At 33.5% G+C, this 18,382-nt stretch overlaps 1 protein-coding gene across 1 annotated transcript; it reads left to right on the top strand.

The window, feature by feature from the left end:
• Positions 1-1,189: 1,189 nt before the first annotated feature.
• Positions 1,190-1,768, top strand: LOC126667875 (protein RALF-like 20). Its single transcript, XM_050360991.2, has one exon. The coding sequence runs from the start codon at positions 1,269-1,271 to the stop codon at positions 1,611-1,613; it is 345 nt and encodes a 114-aa protein (XP_050216948.1). The 5' UTR covers positions 1,190-1,268; the 3' UTR covers positions 1,614-1,768.
• The last annotated feature ends 16,614 nt before the right edge of the window (positions 1,769-18,382 follow it).

The following is an 18,382-nucleotide window of genomic DNA, read 5'->3' on the forward strand; positions in this document are numbered from 1 at the left end:
TTATTCTAATTTAAACTATAATTGAAATTCTAATTAATAAAAAAAATAGTTTTATCCCATCACCACTGCACTCTCACAGTGTATCTACCGCGGTTTTTATTCTCGCACTCCGACTAAACACCGGACGAACATTGTTCATCCTTTTGAGGATGAACAAATTGGGAGGATGAACGATATGTTTGTTGCTTTGCATCCAACAATGCTTTGCTTTCTCCATATATAGTCCGATGAATAATCATTACAACTTTGGTTTATTCTGTCTTTCTTTTTGTTCTAGGTTTTTTTTTTAAAAATATATATTATACTAGTCATCTGTAATTTGCAACCTAAATGATAGTGAAAAAGCACACTTACATTCATGCTCATCTTGAATTAAATCAATTAATTAAAATTTTTGTTAAGGATTTATATTTCAACATTTAATTAAAATCGATTCATTTAGCGATATTAAGTTTAATATGAGGTCGATTCTCAAAAAAAAGAAAGTTTAATATGACGTCGTAATTAGTGGCTTTCTTTTAAATTATATAAAGACGATAATCAACCACTTTTGAACCATTATAGAAATTGTCTTATATTTTAATTAATATTGAAAATCAAATATTAGAATTGGTTTAGACTTAAGGCTTTTTTTTTGCATGATGTATGTTTTAATCCTTACTTTTTCATTAATTCAATTACAAATAATTTAACTTATGCTTAATAACATAGTTAGATTCACTTGAGTGTTTCAATTTAATCAATTGACCTAGATATGTAGAATTAATTAATATGCAAGCAGTCGTTTGTATTATTTTTTAAATGTTTTTTTTTTGACATGCCTTTGATTGGATAGATATGATAAATTAGATAAATAGTGAAATTTGAAAGTCTAATATATATTACAGTTTTGGTATTAGATTCAAGCAAGACGTGATCAAATTAATTTTCTGTAACCAAGAAAATTAACGAATCTATGTATAGCTATAAAATGTTAGCTTTTGTATTTGGAATGACTTGTCTCTAAATTTATTAGTTGTGTCTATAAAATTATAACTAAAAAAAGTGATTGTCGTTGTACTAATACCGATATTACAGTATTGACAATCAAAAGAACAATGGAAAAATTTCAATGTTCAAAACAACAAAAAAATAGTTAATAAACTAATTATAGCTAATATATTGAGTATTTATTTGTAGAAAAAAATGAAAGTAAATTGTCACCTACCATTAAATTCTCGAATTCGAATAAAGTTCGCATTCTAGCTTGTGGCCGGTGATCTATTGATATGTCGAAGAATGTAATCATAATTGTTTATATAGCGATTGTGGCGTGTGCTTTTGTAGCACAAGATGTGATCGGTAGGGAAATAGATACCGGAGCATTGGAAATAAACGAAGCACACGGATGTAGTCCAAAGGATCCTGCAGAATGTAAGAAACATGTAGCTAATTCATGGAGAAGAGGTTGTCTTGATTATGATAGATGCCGATCCTTTGGGGATGACGATGAAGGCGAAGGCGACGACGAAGGGAAAAAGGGTCAAAAGAGTCAAAAGGGTCAAAAGGGTAAAAATGTAAAATCTAGCGGGAAAAAAACCAAAAAAAGGTCGAGAAAAGCTGGTGATCATTAGGTATACATAAATAAAATTTATAGGGAATATTGTTTTGATTATTAAGGAGTAACATCTTCTTCATTTTTAATATATGATTTGAGGCAATCAAGGCAGAAATAATTGTTTTTTTTTACATAATTCATAATCAATATATTTATGTTAAATGCGTAAAAGTAGTTTATCCCATGAAATAAATATAAGTAACTTATTTAATATATTATAGCCGTCTCTCTTTTGAAAAACCTCTCAAACCCTAGTAAGTTTTCTTCTTCTTCGTTCATTTGGAGGGGGTGGTTTTTAGCCATTTTTGGCCAAAAATCACCCCACCGATCTCTCAAATTTAGTTTTTTCATAGTTATTGAATAAAATTTCTTTCTTGGCCAATTTTGGTCTAGATTTAGAAATTATTTTCTACCATAGTATTTTAATTGAGATTAGATCTAATCTAATCGAAATTAAGAGTAGTTTTTTTCATCTTTCAAGATGAAATTGTTTTTTCGGTGCAATCGACTTGGATCTCTGAAACAATTATAGGCAGCATCTTACGACGGATTTCATCAAGTACAGGTATGTTTTGTGTCAATATCGATGTTGTTGTTAATCTTCAAGAGAACAGATGTATCACAGAAGATGTAATCAGTCGTGCATTCGAAGTTAGACTTCCTTAGAACGTTCAATAAATCTAGATTTTATTATTAGATCTAGTTTTAGTCTACAAATTTGGGTGACCCTTGGTGGTTAGTTTAGCCCTAGTCGATGACTGTATTTTTACAGCTCTCATCATCTTTTCTAGAATAGTTGACTCAGTATGTTGAGAAACCGTTCATGTAATTTTCGTTATTATTAATGGAAATTTTAGCCTTTGTTAAAAAAAAAAAACTTATTTAATGATTGTGGCATTAACATTTCTTTCGGTTTAATAGAATTCCGATTCATTCTTACACCGTTCAAATCCAACTAATTCAATTAATTTTAACCAAAAATTACTTTATTAGTTAGATTCTAAATGTTAAAAACCATCCAAACTCTTTTTATATTTTTAATTTGGATTGTCACATTTTATTGTACCTATGTCTTGGTTACAAGCAGTGAATTAAACATGTCGACAAATAGAATTAAAGAGTTTATTATTCTTATTTAAAATTAGGATTAATGTCAAAAAAAATCACGAACTTTACACGTTTTTTCATTTTAATCACGAAGTTTAAATTTTCTCATTTTCATGCACGAACTACCACTTTTTCTCAAATCATACACGGTGCTGAGGTGGCACTCATTCATTGATGCAAAATAACTTCCACCTCAACAAATTACACCAATGGAGTCGTGACACCTCAGTACCGTGCATGAATTTGAGAAAAAGTGGTAGTTCGTGCATAAAAATGAGAAAATTTATACTTCGTGATTAAAATGAGAAAACGTGTAAAGTTCGTAAATTTTAATGACATTAACCCTTAAAATTATCGTTATTAATTTTTCAAATTCCCCCTTGCTATTTTAGATATTGGCAATTCAAGTTACAAATTTAATTTCTTATATGTTTTTGTTGATATGGATGTAAAAAAATGTCAATTTTTGAAATACTCCTAGCACCCTAAACATTGCAAACATATATTGAAAATTAATTATCTCAAATTATCAAAAAATCGAAGTTGATAATTGAAATTGCTAAAGTTAAAAGTTAATATTGTAATTTAAAAACACGCTAAATTTTATGATTTTATTTATCATGAATCCAATTAAAAATTATTAGAATTAAAAAGTGGATTATAATAATAAGGGTTAATTACATATAAAATCATCACCTTTACACGATTTTTCAAAAATAACACGACCTTTAAAACGTGTCAATTCAGGGCATCACCTTTCATTTATTTTCAAAAATAACATGGGCACGTTTTTAGATAAAATTTTGCTTACTTGGACACCCAATGTGAGTGCCACGTGTCATGCCACGTCAGCAAAAATGTCACTAAAAATATGCTCATGTTGTTTTTGAAAAGAAATGAAAGGTGGTGCCCTGAATTGCCACGTTTTAAAGGTCGTGTTATTTTTGCAATTTCGTGTAAAGGTGGTGATTTTATATGTAATTAACCCTAATAATAATTAGTAAAAACATACTAACATTAGTTTTAGTTTTGAAATTTAATTATAAATTTATCATAAAAAAAATTCTACTAAAGTGTCATTGTTTAGCACTACTTTAAAATTTAAAATTATATTTATTGAATTATAACTTTATAAGTTAGCATTATAATTTTTAAAAAAATTCTTTGATATGTTTAATTTTACATATTTTATGAAATAAATATTATTGAAAAACAAAATAAAATATAAAATTTTTAAATAAAATTTTGGCAACAAAAAGTTAAGATTATACTTGTAACCAAAAATAACATTAAATAAGAAAAAAATACATATTTTGAATTATAGTCCCGTCAAGGAAAAGAAAAATAAAAGGAATTTCAACTTTAAAGAATTGAAAATGAAAAGAAGAACTAAAATTTAGAAATCCATCTCGATGAGCAAACATAGCTCGACGAGTTCATAACAAATCGGAAAGACCAAAACGACCATGACTTGACGAATTGTTGAAGGTTTGTTTTATAAATAATACGTATACGCAAGAAGTGACAAAAATTAAAAATTAAAAAATTTCACATAAAAAGTGACACATTTTTATTGGCACACTAAATACTACAATTTAGAGAAATGGTTGAAATAATTAGTATCCTGAGAATAAATATAATTACGATTCCTAAAGAAATCTATCTCCGAATAACAAAAACTAATAAACAAATTTTGAAAAGAAAAGTCTATGTTTGTACCCGTGCCTGTAAATGTTCTCTCATTCTTACATTTCGAAAATTTCCACACCACCAAAATCCATAAAATCTGCCATAAGTTTTTATAAATACCTCTCTGAAGAATACTTCCCATTGAATCATAAAATCCATAAGAGGACTCGGAAAAATCAACACCAAATTCAACTTACGAACGATGCCAGACCAAATGTTTTTAACAAATTCACAATGAATTAAAATATGTGTTTGCATTTCCACAACACCATAGAGTGAGTATAAAGAACTATCCACAGTATACAATAGAACATTTTTCCAACAAATAAAGAGAATGAATCCTATTATGCAAGCAAGCCAAATAAAAAAAACTTACACAAGGAGGAGTTAAAGACTTACAAACCATTCTAAATGGGACCCCAATGCTGATGACAATCCAAGTAACTTCGTCCCCACCGTTAATATGCAAGTTTTCCATATCTTTGGTGTTCCTAATCGAACCCGACCAGCGGCAGAACCGTTCCCATCACGACGGCCAGAATGTTTAGCCTCCACCGCACCTCGCAAATCTACGGCAGTACGGGAAATTGTTGAAGCTTGATGACGTGAACTCGACGAAATGAGACCAGGCCATCCATCCGATAAACATTTGAAGAAAAACTGCACGAGAACAGAACCTTGTGTCATTATAATACAGTTTAGGATCCTCATAATATGCTTCTGAAGCCATCGCCTTGTTTGTTGATTTGATTCGACTGAAGATTTGGTTCTTTGATTCAGGTATCACGAAGAACTTGAATATTGAACTTTGATTTAAAGTTTTTGATTTCTGGATTATTTTCTTTTAATAATTATGGCCGAGAATTTAACGTGTGTGGCAGTTCTAGGCATAAAGCAATTTCAGTTTTATATTCCGTGGATTATTTTTGCTCCCATTTGGTTATTGATAATTATGTGCTATTTATATGGCTTATTTTCACAACCCAAAATCTTGGACCGAGACCGGCGCCAGGGGATATGAGTACTAGCTCTGAAACCCGTAGTAAATTTGAAAATCACTATAAATTTTTCACTTTAAAAAACATTTTGTTAAAAATTCATTATAACTTGTTAAAAATTTCATTATAACTTGTTAAAAATTCAATCATTTAATCACTAAATATATAATTTCTTTTATACAAACGTTGGAGTTTAAAGCGCTTAAAGATACATTTATACACTGAGTATAACACACTAGACTACTGCGGAGAACTAGAGTCTAGTTCAAAAGTTTCTTTAAAATCCAAATCAACTATCCTTGAAAATTTGGATAGACAAGTGGGTCAGTATAAAACTGAGTGAGTTCACGCCATTACGAATAAATATTACATTTACAGGAGATCCCAGAGGCTCGCTCGGAAGGCTGCTATACCATACCTTTTGACTCAACTCTACTCTAGTATAAAGTGAAAAATATTCGAAGATATTTTATGTAATTTTAAAAGCTCTTGTAAACATTTTAAAAACTCTTACAGTTGAATTCACCATTCAAAAACTCTTCGTATAATCGAAAAGGCTTATCCCCTTAAAATACCCCCACCTTTTACCCCCAATTCGTTTGCACCCTCACGTTGTAAAACCACCAAATATACCCAAATTACGACCTTTCACTTTCAATTGCACCCTCAAGCATTAAATTGACATCTTTTCACTTGAAAAATGTTCAAATCAATACTTTAAATTTTAGCATATATTTTAAATTAGGACTTAATATTTTATTTAAAACAAAAATAAACTATTTTTTTCAAGTGAAAAAAGATCAATTTAATGCTTGAGGGTGCAATTGAAAATGAAAGGTCATAATTTGGGTATATTTGGTGGTTTTGCAAGGTGAGGGTGCAAACGAATTGGGGGTAAAAGGTGAGGGGTTTTTAAGGGGATAAGCCAATCGAAAATATTTATACCAATAATATTCATTCTCTAATTCATAACCTAACTACTTTCATAACTATAAACATTAATGATTGAGTCTAGGGGTGAGCAACAACAAACCAAAAAAAAAAAATCGGATCGAACCGAACCAAACCAAAATTTATTGTTTGGTGCGGGTTTTCTGTCAAAATGTTTTGGATCGGTATTAAATATGAGAATGTATGGAGTTTGGTGTTTGGTTTGACTCGTAACTTTCATAAACCGAACCGACTGAAAAACCGAACCAACCAAAACTACTAATACTACATCGTTTAAGTAGAAGGACAAGAACATATATATGTATATACGTTTTTAACTCACAAACCCTAATATTTATAATTGTTAATGGAGGTTTTTGTTTTATTATGTTATAATTTATTTGTAGTTTGAATTTATAGGTTTTGCTTTAACTTTTTATTAAAAATTATGGGATTTATTATAATTTTTTATTAAAAATTATGGATTTTATTTTAACTTTTTTATGGGCTTTTAAAAACCCAAACCGATAAAATTTATGGAGACATAACCGAACCGACCGAAGTTTTTCGGTTAAAAAAACTTTGGTGTTTAGTTAAATAAAGAACGGTTTGGATTAGGATTTTCTCAAACCGAAAACCGAAAAAAACGGAAAAAAACTCCAATCGAACCGACCGATGCTCACCCCTAGCTGAGTCAAACTATAACTGTTCTCAAACATCTATTTTTTCAACTGTAGTTGGCTTTTTCCAGCAATATTTTATGGAGTCCGTCGATCTCTTCAACTTGGCGATGAATCTCCTTTGAAAGTAGCATTTAGTTTGAAATGGTTTCTAATATTAACTAAAATATGAGTTAAACATTTTGGGTCAGCATAACGTTATAAACTTTAATTGTAATTGTAGTAATTTTATTAAAATATTTTTGTTTCTAATATTCGAAAATTGCGTAAATAATTACTATGGTTGTTTTTAAAATAAAAAATAATAATTTCACCTGAAGCAACGCGAGGGTTTCGTACTAGTAGCTATTATAAAAAATATATATGTACTATAAGATAGCTATTTACAATTTTAGAATAAAAAAGTTATACTTTAGAAAAATTTATAGTTGTGATTATTAAGAAGAGCTATAATAAAAAAAAACTTAATATTTTAACTGGATTAGAAAATATTTTGTGAGTTAAATTAAAATGATTATTAAATTATGTTAACAGAAAATATTAAAATAATAATTAAATTAGTATTAAGGATATTACTAAATGTGCTTGTCTCTCTCATTCGTATTTTTTTTTAATTAAAGCTTTATTAAAGGCCACAAGAAGTGGTAACAAAACTCATTTCTCAAAGAGTTTACGCCATTTAAGGCTACGACTCTGAGGAAGAAAAAACTAAGCCAATGGAAAAAAATACTATCTGAATTCCTATACAAGTCTAAACCCGAATAAACGAATGAAAGGTGCTTACATTTATAAAATAAAATTATACTATGTAAACACCTAAAAACACATCATCCCCCAAGAATTCCTTTTCCTGAAAAATTATCTTGTTCCGACACTTTCAAATTTTCCGAATAAAGATAATAAAACTTGTAGTCCACAGGGTTGAGCAACCCCTATTCGGAATGATGTCAATACATTGAATAAAAAAGTCTTCAAAATGGCACGGAAAAACCCAAGCTATTCCCAATTTAAGAAAAAACGCACTAATTTTTTTGCAAACGAATAATGCAAAAAAAAAATTATGATCACGAGTATCAATCTGCCCATAAATGTCATAAACCACGTTATCATTTGAGATGCCTTGTTAAGAAACAAGAAAGGAAAGCTGTAATACCCCAAAATGTTTAATTATCTAATTGGACCACGTGTCCAATTTGGACTCGCCAGGGTAGCGATATCAGAAAGTTTTCCGATAAATAAGTTTTAGTAGGTCGATTTTGGAAAGGATTATATGCGAGGAATTTAGTAATATATTTCAATTCCTAAGTTCGAATTGGAATTAAGAGGAAAAAATGTCAAGAAAAGCTCGAAATAAAGTGCAGGGACCAAAGTGGTAATTTAACCACTTTGTGTCGAAAATGGAAATTTATAGGTTTTGACGGGAAAGTATTAATATCGAGTTTCGTATTATTTATAATAAATAATACGTATAAGTCATAATAAAAGGATTTATCGATTTAGTTATGGACTAAATCGTATAAAAGAAAAGTTTAAAGAATAAATGATAATAAACAAAAAGAACAAGGATCAAAGTGGCATTTTAGCCAAATTATAAGAAGAAGAAGATATGAATTAGAGAAGGATCGAGAGATTTTGAGAGTTAACGAGCGATACCGTCGTTTCGCCGCCGTTTCGCCGTTCGACGTCCGATTCGAGCGATTTTCGCGGCGATTTCTTCAGAATCGAATCCTCTATCAATCCCGAGCATCAAATCAAGGTAAATATTTCGAAAATTGGTGATAAATTCGAATATATATGGCTGTTTTAGTGAGATTGAGTTTTAGGATTGAATTCGACGTTTTTGAAGTTATTATAGCGTTTTAATGAAAACTGAGATGCGGGTATTGTAAAGTCGAATGTATAGCACGTCGGGATGGCTGAAAAGCCTCGGAAAACGAATTTCCGGGGGGCTGTCACGAGTGTGCGTTCGCACACATTGAGTGTGTGTTCGCACACTCCCTGAGTTTTAGGGTGTGCGTTCGCACACTACCCTAAACTTGGCAGATTCAAAATCCCAACGGTCAGTTTATAGATTTGCCTCTTAGGAACGCCTCTGTCAAATTTCATGTCGATCCAACGGTTCAATTGGGAGAGATCGTCATTTTACTAAACAGTGTCAGTGTGCAGGCAGCACCTGCGCATTGTCCTGAAAACTCCTTGAAACTTCATTGAAATGAAACTAAACCCTAAAACTTAAAAGTATTATACGTATAGGAATACGAGATTCACGTCTAATCATTAAATGTTAATTATTTATCAGACGTGTCAGAGCAGAGAGGTCAGTAGACGTGGGATAGCAAGGGCATATCATTTCATCGACCATATTTGTGATTGGATTGCGGTCACTGTGAGTTGCACTTTACTTTCGTGTATTATACATATAAAGTTATTTTGTATAAATATATATATATACTGTTTACACGCATCTTATTATATATAATTGATTGAAATGTTATATGCTTTATTAATTCTTATATACGAGAACTAGTATGCGATCCGAAGAAACTAGCTACCTATTGGGTGTCAATAGGATGTGTGATCACCAGTATCGAGTCAGTCTAGTATATTTGCATTTGAGAAATGACTTGACACAGCTGGGAGCTGTTGATGATTATCAAATTTATGTGGCTGGGCCACCAGCGAGTTAGACCCGCGATTGATATTTACGATTGGGTTTTTGATACGAGTGAGTACTCGGCTACGGTGTAGTCTGGAGTCCCCGTATCTAGTGGCTGGGCCACCAGCGAGTTAGACTCGCGATTGATATTTACGATTGGGTTGAATGATAATGATTATTCGAGAAATGTGTCGCATGCTAGGATATTAGTTTCGTACGGATCAAATACCTGTTTATATGTTTTATATTATTGTTTTATTGAGATGCGATGCTATGTTTTTATAATAATACCGTTAGTAAATGCAAACTCACTCAGTATTTTCCCAAATACTGACCCCTCACCTTTGATTTTTTCAGGTGCTTAGTATGTGGACCTAGCTAGAGGCCAATTTTGAAGTCCAGAAGTCAGCTGTGTATGTTTAGTTTCTGACTTCTGTGAATGCTGCAGTAGTGGTCCCGCGTTGACAGAGTCGTAGCCTAGACAGCAGTACATTTTTGATTGTGCATTTCACTTGCTGTCTTGTTTATATGTTTTGATAGGCTACGTATAATATGATTGTTCACGGCACCAGATGCCGGTGATAAGCTTGAGACACTAACTGATGTATGTAATACCGCGAGGCCAGTTCGTACAGGGTACGGTAACTAGAGCCCGCGAGGTTTTAAACAGTTAGTGTATATATTTGGTTATATGTTATATATGAGTATTTGCTTCCGTTGTTTGTTGTTATTTGTTTATTATTTGCGAAAAATTAATTGTGGTTTGAGGCTTGCTACGGGTTCCGGAGCTACCACTCCCATTCCCTAGCGCCGGTTGCGGCCTAATATTTTGGGTCGTGACAATGTTGGTATCGGAGCAGTTGGTCCAGTTACCACTGCAAGTTTGTTTGAGTGTTTGTTTGAGAGCAGTTGGTCTAGTTACCACTGCCAGTTGTGTCTGAATGTCTGTTTGACTTTGAATACTCTGTCAGTAAGTAAACCTAGGAACTACTGCAGCAAGAGAGTCAAACCTTAGTTGTTTGCATTTGATTGATATGTGCATTATTAGTAAGTTCCATAACGCGCGCGAACTAGGACTATTAAGCTAGCAAGTGACTAGTATCTCTTTATATGGATGACTAAGACAACTAAGTATTTGTTGCTTATGCTAAGAGATAGAAAATGGTTAAATGTTTGCAAATAGGAGCGGCTAAGGCAACTAAGTGTTTATTACTTGTGTAAGGGGTATTAGGTGATTCCATATTTGTGAATTAGGTATAGATTGACTGAAAGTTTAATGTTTGTGATGCCTTACGAATGATACTGAAGTTAAGCAAGGAAAAAGGGGGCTCAGGTGGTCGCTGGCGTTTGTAACTGTTTCTTTTTAGCATGTCTGGGCAAAACGGAGCTTAGTCACATGCAGCAGAGGAACGGGAGGAAGCACCTCTTATCTGTCAAGATGGATTTCACAACGAAATAGACGGACCATCTGAAGTCCACTAGAATGGATTCCACATAGATATTGGGAGATCATCTGAGATATATCAGAATGGTTTCATGTCAGTATCAGAAATTGGTAGTTCTTTTAGGGTTAGAGGTAGAACTCACTTGCTTGAAATGGAGTACAATGAAGAAAGTGAGGAAGAATCAGAATAAGTTCCTCAAGAAGAGGACTTTGAAGAAGAAGAGTTATCAGATGAGTCAGACGTCGAGGAGTACCGAAGTAAACATTTCTGGTCCAATGTGCGGAGGTACCGCAATTTGAGAGAAGATGGAGGGCTAGTAAATGGCCAGATACAAGTGATTTTGAATCAGGTTAGGAGACAAATGCGCTCCTTTTCTGGAGGAATACTACCAGTGGGACTGTGTTCCACTGACTTTTTACGTATGGTCGAGGGAGTCCCAGATCTAGATAAAGATAATGAGACAATTAATCGTAGATATGTCAGGAGATTAGGACCAGAGTTTGATGAGCTATATGAGTATGTTCACGAGCACTTTGGGACGCTCACTATGATGGCCCGTAAGATTGAGGCTGACCGCGAGTGGGATGGCAATCCTGTTCGACCCTACTTTTTCAGACGTGCGTTCTATCCAGATTATACTAGTCGATCCTCTGGTATTAGGACTAACCCCCACTCCGTGCATAGAGGTGGAGGCAACTCTAGTAGAAGAATTAAGGGTCGACACACTGGAATAGTTATTAGAAAACCTAGCGTTCCACATCAGGCAACCCCGATATCAAATGACTAATATGCTTTGAGTAATTGTGTTTATATGTTGCATTGTTGTGTATATGTTTACTGCATGCATGATAGAGCATAATGAGTAGAATGTACCTATAGGATAATACCTCAGATAGGTAGGGCCTATAGAAAGCGATATTGACAAACACGTGCTTAAAAAATGAATATATAAACATAATTTACAAAAATAATAATATAATAAACGATAAATAATACATTTATCGTGAACGTAATTCCTGTATTACGTTCTAGAAGTTGTGAAGAAAGAGATGGGTTACCAACAGGGAATCGATGTGAAACATCGGTACCTGCGTTTGTATAGGACATGGTACAAAGTGTTAAAGAAGTGGTTGTGGTGATTACAGCAGTAGAAAATGTTGAATTAAATTAAGTTATCAGAGATATGGAGAAAGAATTGATGTGATAGGAGAATAGTCAGGAAAATGACAGAAGGTGACAGCAATACAAAAATTTAAAATGTACCCAATAATAATAGAGAAAGCCGTTAATAGTCGCAGAGTGTACGATCTGGAGTAAACTTATGTTTTATGAAAAGTATGAAGAATTTTTAAGATTTTTCAAAGTACGATTGTGCTCAGACATCGCATATGACATTGCATAATCATGATAGGAATGCATAAGGAAATGATTTTCAAAATATAGATCACGCATCATATCTTTACAATGATAAAGAAAATGCGATTTCGAGCAACTCTTTGGTGATGAGAGGTGTCATCACTCTGAGCTACAATTGTACTAATGATTTCAAACGATTTATGAAAAGTAATTTAAAAGAGCTGGCCAGCCAAAGAATGTTTTGAAATCTTTTGTTAGTAAGTGAACTCAGATGTGAAACTCTGCGACAGATAATAAAATGTTCTTAGTAAATAAGAATAAAATTTAAAAGCAAATCCCAATAACAGAATAAAGCCCTGTTAATGATAATTGCAATAATGTTAAGGGAGCTACAGTGAAATGTGAACGAGGAGTTATTGCCGGAGAGCGAACGCAGTCAAGATGCAATGCGCTGGCAATATTTAAGGATATAGTAATTATCCTTATGATAAAATAAAGGATGAAATGACGGAGAGTCATGTTAAACGAAAGAAACGTAACAAATACGCAAGGATGAAGAGTATAAGGATTATTCCTATGGTGAAATAAGTAACGTAGCGAACGAGAAATATACTAGAGAAAGGAAATTGAAAGTATAAGGGACGAGAAGACGATAATATGAACGATGAACATGAAGTGATATTTAAAGGATATAACTTTATCAATATCAGTGTTCGAAGATACAGAAGTAGAAAGAGAAAGGATACGAAATGATGAAGCAGACGATTTTGCAAAATGTGAAGGTGATTTTGCAAGATATGAAAGTTAGAAATTTGATAGATCAAGAGAGATAATGATGCTATATGACTGATATTAAGTGAAGTCACTAATATCAACATTAAGAGCTATAGATTGCGTTAACTGAAAGGAGAAAAGTTAAGTTGTAAAATTCTAGTATAAGGAGAAAGGCACACGTATAGGCATACATGTCAGTAAATGTAAGAATTGTGGATAATATGAAAGAAAGTATAATGAGGAAACTCATATACCCTTAAGATTTAGTAAGATGAATAGAGGAGAAAGTTCTAGAAATACGTCAGAAGGATCATCAGAATAGAACAATAATAATGGAGCTATTATAAACGGAGAAAAGACGTAATAAATACAGTAAGTAAAGGATGAGATGATACTTCATTGCTATTAAACAGATAGGAGTGAACTGTATCTAAGGAGTCGTGATGTCACAAGAACGAGAAATGATGCTAGTACAGAAAAATTAAGTTATTTAAAGACAATGAGAACCATGTTATAAGTGCTAAAGAAGCATAAGGTGTATAGGACAACAAAATCGAAACTATTCCCTAATTTTGGAATTTATAAGGTTAAGTATAACTTATACATTAGGAATAGTCGGAAACACTTCAAGAGGAAGATGAGAGCCAGAGTAAAGACAAACTAAGAAATGATTGTAGTCAGTGCCAAGAGGATACCTTGAAAAGTGAGAACAATGTTGTGAAGCTATTCGAGAGTAAGAAGAAGAAGTGTAAGATACAAGAGAAAGTTGTTTATACAGTAAGGAAGAATAACGATAAAGAAAGTAAATAAGTTATTAAGGATCTACTGAATTTGTTAAAGATTAAAGGTAAAGATGAAGTTAAGCGAAGGCTAACTAACAATAAGGATTCTTGAAATAGTTAAATGTTAAAGAAACATATAAGATTCTTACGAGATCATCATGAAAAAGGAACGGTAACACAAAGGTAAGACAACTTTGACTGGGAAGTCAATAAAAGACTCGAGACGTACCTCAAAAGGGTAATGAGAGGGAAGTGAAAAGGATAAGAATACGAATAGTATTAGTAACAAAGGCAACTGTACAAGCCATACGATTAAAAGTAACGTGAAATGAAATGTTTAAGACAATAGTAAAGGATGAAGGATCACGACCAACAGAACGACGTGAAGTTCACGATAGATTAAAGGAGCAAAGGAAAGAGAATGGAAGATAGTGAAAAGAGTATCAAGTTTAGCTACGTTAAGAGAAAGTGAAAGTATTAAACATAGTGCAAGTTGAGAAAGATTGGTTAATAAAGAATGAAGTGTCAGAGAATGACAGCAAGGAGTGGAAAATGACAAGAACCAGTTAAGAAAGGAAAGTGATAACTACAGACGATAGGAAAGATCATAACTGCAAGTTATGATTACAAGAGAAAATATTCATAGGAATATGAATAAAGTAAGTATGTCAGTAAGGATGAAATTGGCACGCCGTGACCATTCACGTATAAAGAAGACTAGTAGCAACCTATGGCTACTAAGAATGAAATGACAAAACGAGAAAACATTAAGTTATGATTAGTTACAACCAAATAGCAACGACGCAAGGATTATGATGTTAAGGATGCAATTACAGCTACATTATTCTGGAAAGACGACAGATGAAACAAGATGATAATGAGAAGATTCTCAACTATACAACAGCAAGAGACTACGGTGACCAAAATAGATAATCGATTAATGGGATCACCGCCATACGTGGAAAGGTAAGAGTTAAGTAAAAGGAAAAGCTGCGATCAAAACGGATTAACGGACGTCAAGGAAATTGTAAGGATGAGTTAAGATCCTAACAAGATTTATGAAAATTCGAGAACGAATTTTTATAAGGGGGGAAGAGTGTAATACCCCAAAATGTTTAATTATCTAATTGGACCACGTGTCCAGTTTGGACTCGCCAGGGTGGCGATATCAGAAAGTTTTTCGATAAATAAGTTTTAGTAGGTCGGTTTTGGAAAGGATTATATGCGAGGAATTTAGTAATATATTTCAATTCCTAAGTTCGAATTGGAATTAAGAGGAAAAAATGTCAAGAAAAGCTCGAAATAAAGTGCAGGGACCAAAGTGGTAATTTAACCACTTTGTGTCAAAAATGGAAATTTATAGGTTTTGACGGGAAAGTATTAATATCGAGTTTCGTATTATTTATAATAAATAATACGTATAAGTCATAATAAAAGGATTTATCGATTTAGTTATGGACTAAATCGTATAAAAGAAAAGTTTAAAGAATAAATGATAATAAACAAAAAGAACAAGGATCAAAGTGGCATTTTAGCCAAATTATAAGAAGAAGAAGATATGAATCAGAGAAGGATCGAGAGATTTTGAGAGTTAACGAGCGATACCGTCGTTTCGCCGCCGTTTCGCCGTTCCACGTCCGATTCGAGCGATTTTCGCGGCGATTTCTTTATAATCGAATCCTCTATCAATCCCGAGCATCAAATCAAGGTAAATATTTCGAAAATTGGTGATAAATTCGAATATATATGGCTGTTTTAGTGAGATTGAGTTTTAGGATTGAATTCGACGTTTTTGAAGTTATTATAGCGTTTTAATGAAAACCGAGATGCGGGTATTGTATAGTCGAATGCATAGCACGTCGGGATGGCTGAAAAGCCCCGGAAAACGACTTTCCGGGGGGCTGTCACGAGTGTGCGTTCGCACACATTGAGTGTGTGTTCGCACACTCCCTGAGTTTTAGGGTGTGCGTTCGCACACTCATTGTGTGCGTTCGCACACTACCCTAAACTTGGCAGATTCAAAATCCCAACGGTCCGTTTATAGATTTGCCTCTTAGGAACGCCTCTGTCAAATTTCATGTCGATCCAACGGTTCAATTGGGAGAGATCGTCATTTTACTAAACAGTGTCAGTGTGCAGGCAGCACCTGCGCATTGTCCTGAAAACTCCTTGAAACTTCATTGAAATGAAACTAAACCCTAAAACTTAAAAGTATTATACGTATAGGAATACGAGATTCACGTCTAATCATTAAATGTTAATTATTTATCAGACGTGTCAGAGCAGAGAGGTCAGTAGACGTGGGATAGCAAGGGCATATCATTTCATCGACCATATTTGTGATTGGATTGCGGTCACTGTGAGTTGCACTTTACTTTCGTGTATTATACATATAAAGTTATTTTGTATAAATATATATATATACTGTTTACACGCATCTTATTATATATAATTGATTGAAATGTTATATGCTTTATTAATTCTTATATACGAGAACTAGTATGCGATCCGAAGAAACTAGCTACCTATTGGGTGTCAATAGGATGTGTGATCACCAGTATCGAGTCAGTCTAGTATATTTGCATTTGAGAAATGACTTGACACAGCTGGGAGCTGTTGATGATTATAAAATTTATGTGGCTGGGCCACCAGCGAGTTAGACCCGCGATTGATATTTACGATTGGGTTTTTGATACGAGTGAGTACTCGGCTACGGTGTAGTCTGGAGTCCCCGTATCTAGTGGCTGGGCCACCAGCGAGTTAGACTCGCGATTGATATTTACGATTGGGTTGAATGATAATGATTATTCGAGAAATGTGTCGCATGCTAGGATATTAGTTTCGTACGGATCAAATACCTGTTTATATGTTTTATATTATTGTTTTATTGAGATGCGATGCTATGTTTTTATAATAATACCGTTAGTAAATGCAAACTCACTCAGTATTTTCCCAAATACTGACCCCTCACCTTTGATGTTTTCAGGTGCTTAGTATGTGGACCTAGCTAGAGGCCAATTTTGAAGTCCAGAAGTCAGCTGTGTATGTTTAGTTTCTGACTTCTGTGAATGCTGCAGTAGTGGTCCCGCGTTGACAGAGTCGTAGCCTAGACAACAGTACATTTTTGATTGTGCATTTCACTTGCTGTCTTGTTTATATGTTTTGATAGGCTACGTATAATATGATTGTTCACGGCACCAGATGCCGGTGATAAGCTTGAGACACTAACTGATGTATGTAATACCGCGAGGCCAGTTCGTACAGGGTACGGTAACTAGAGCCCGCGAGGTTTTAAACAGTTAGTGTATATATTTGGTTATATGTTATATATGAGTATTTGCTTCCGTTGTTTGTTGTTATTTGTTTATTATTTGCGAAAAATTAATTGTGGTTTGAGGCTTGCTACGGGTTCCGGAGCTACCACTCCCGTTCCCTAGCGCCGGTTGCGGTCTAATATTTTGGGTCGTGACAAAAGCGTTAGAATACTTCTATGAAAGGGTGTCCAAAAGAAAAAAAAATCTTTGTAGGAGCTTCAGACTTCCAAAGTTGCTGGAAACAAGCAGCAGAGATCAAGATTGTTGAAGGAATAGCAAGTCGAAGCTGCTTTGCCATGGTGTTCGCAAAAAAGCCTTTTAATACAAGGCCTCCAAATCATTTCGTCTTCTTCACAATCTGCCAGACCTGAACTCATAGAGTAGGGTCTAACCTGATGAGTAAAACGAACCAACAATTGTTTCAATTCTTCAAACTGTAGTTTTTCATTAATGTAAAGTCTCCGATGCCAACGCCATTCCGAAGAAATAACATACTCAATACATGTCTGCTTCATGTTTGAAAGTGAAAACAAACGGGGGAGTAAAAAAGAAGTTGTTCTGTTATCCGATCAATCATCATGCCAAAGAGAAATTAAACGACCTTTTCCAAAAATGAAGCCAACATTTGACTTACATTTTTGCCAAATAATAAAGTCAACACAACAAGCACGACGAATTCCTTTCCAGATAAACGATAACTGATTAGAATCACCATGCAATACAGCATTCCAAGTTGTTAAATTAGAGTAAGAAGAGACTACACAAAACCACAAGGATTTTCTATTAGCCGATCGTAATTTTTAAAGCCATAAATAATAAACTTAGATTTTTAACCTTCAAATTACAAATCCCCAAACCACCATTATTGTAATCACGACAAGTAACGTCCCAAGACACTTTGTAAAAAGATTGAGAAGAATTACCTCCCTTACAAAAAAAAAAAAATTCTTCATATAAGATTCAAGTTCAGTTTGTACACCAAGCGGCAAATCAAGAACAGACATGAAATAAATTGACAAACTGAAAAGAACCGATTTCACAAGTACTAACCTTC

The sequence above is a fragment of the Mercurialis annua genome, linkage group LG2 (assembly GCF_937616625.2).
Source record: "Mercurialis annua linkage group LG2, ddMerAnnu1.2, whole genome shotgun sequence".
NCBI classification, from domain to species: domain Eukaryota; kingdom Viridiplantae; phylum Streptophyta; class Magnoliopsida; order Malpighiales; family Euphorbiaceae; genus Mercurialis; species Mercurialis annua.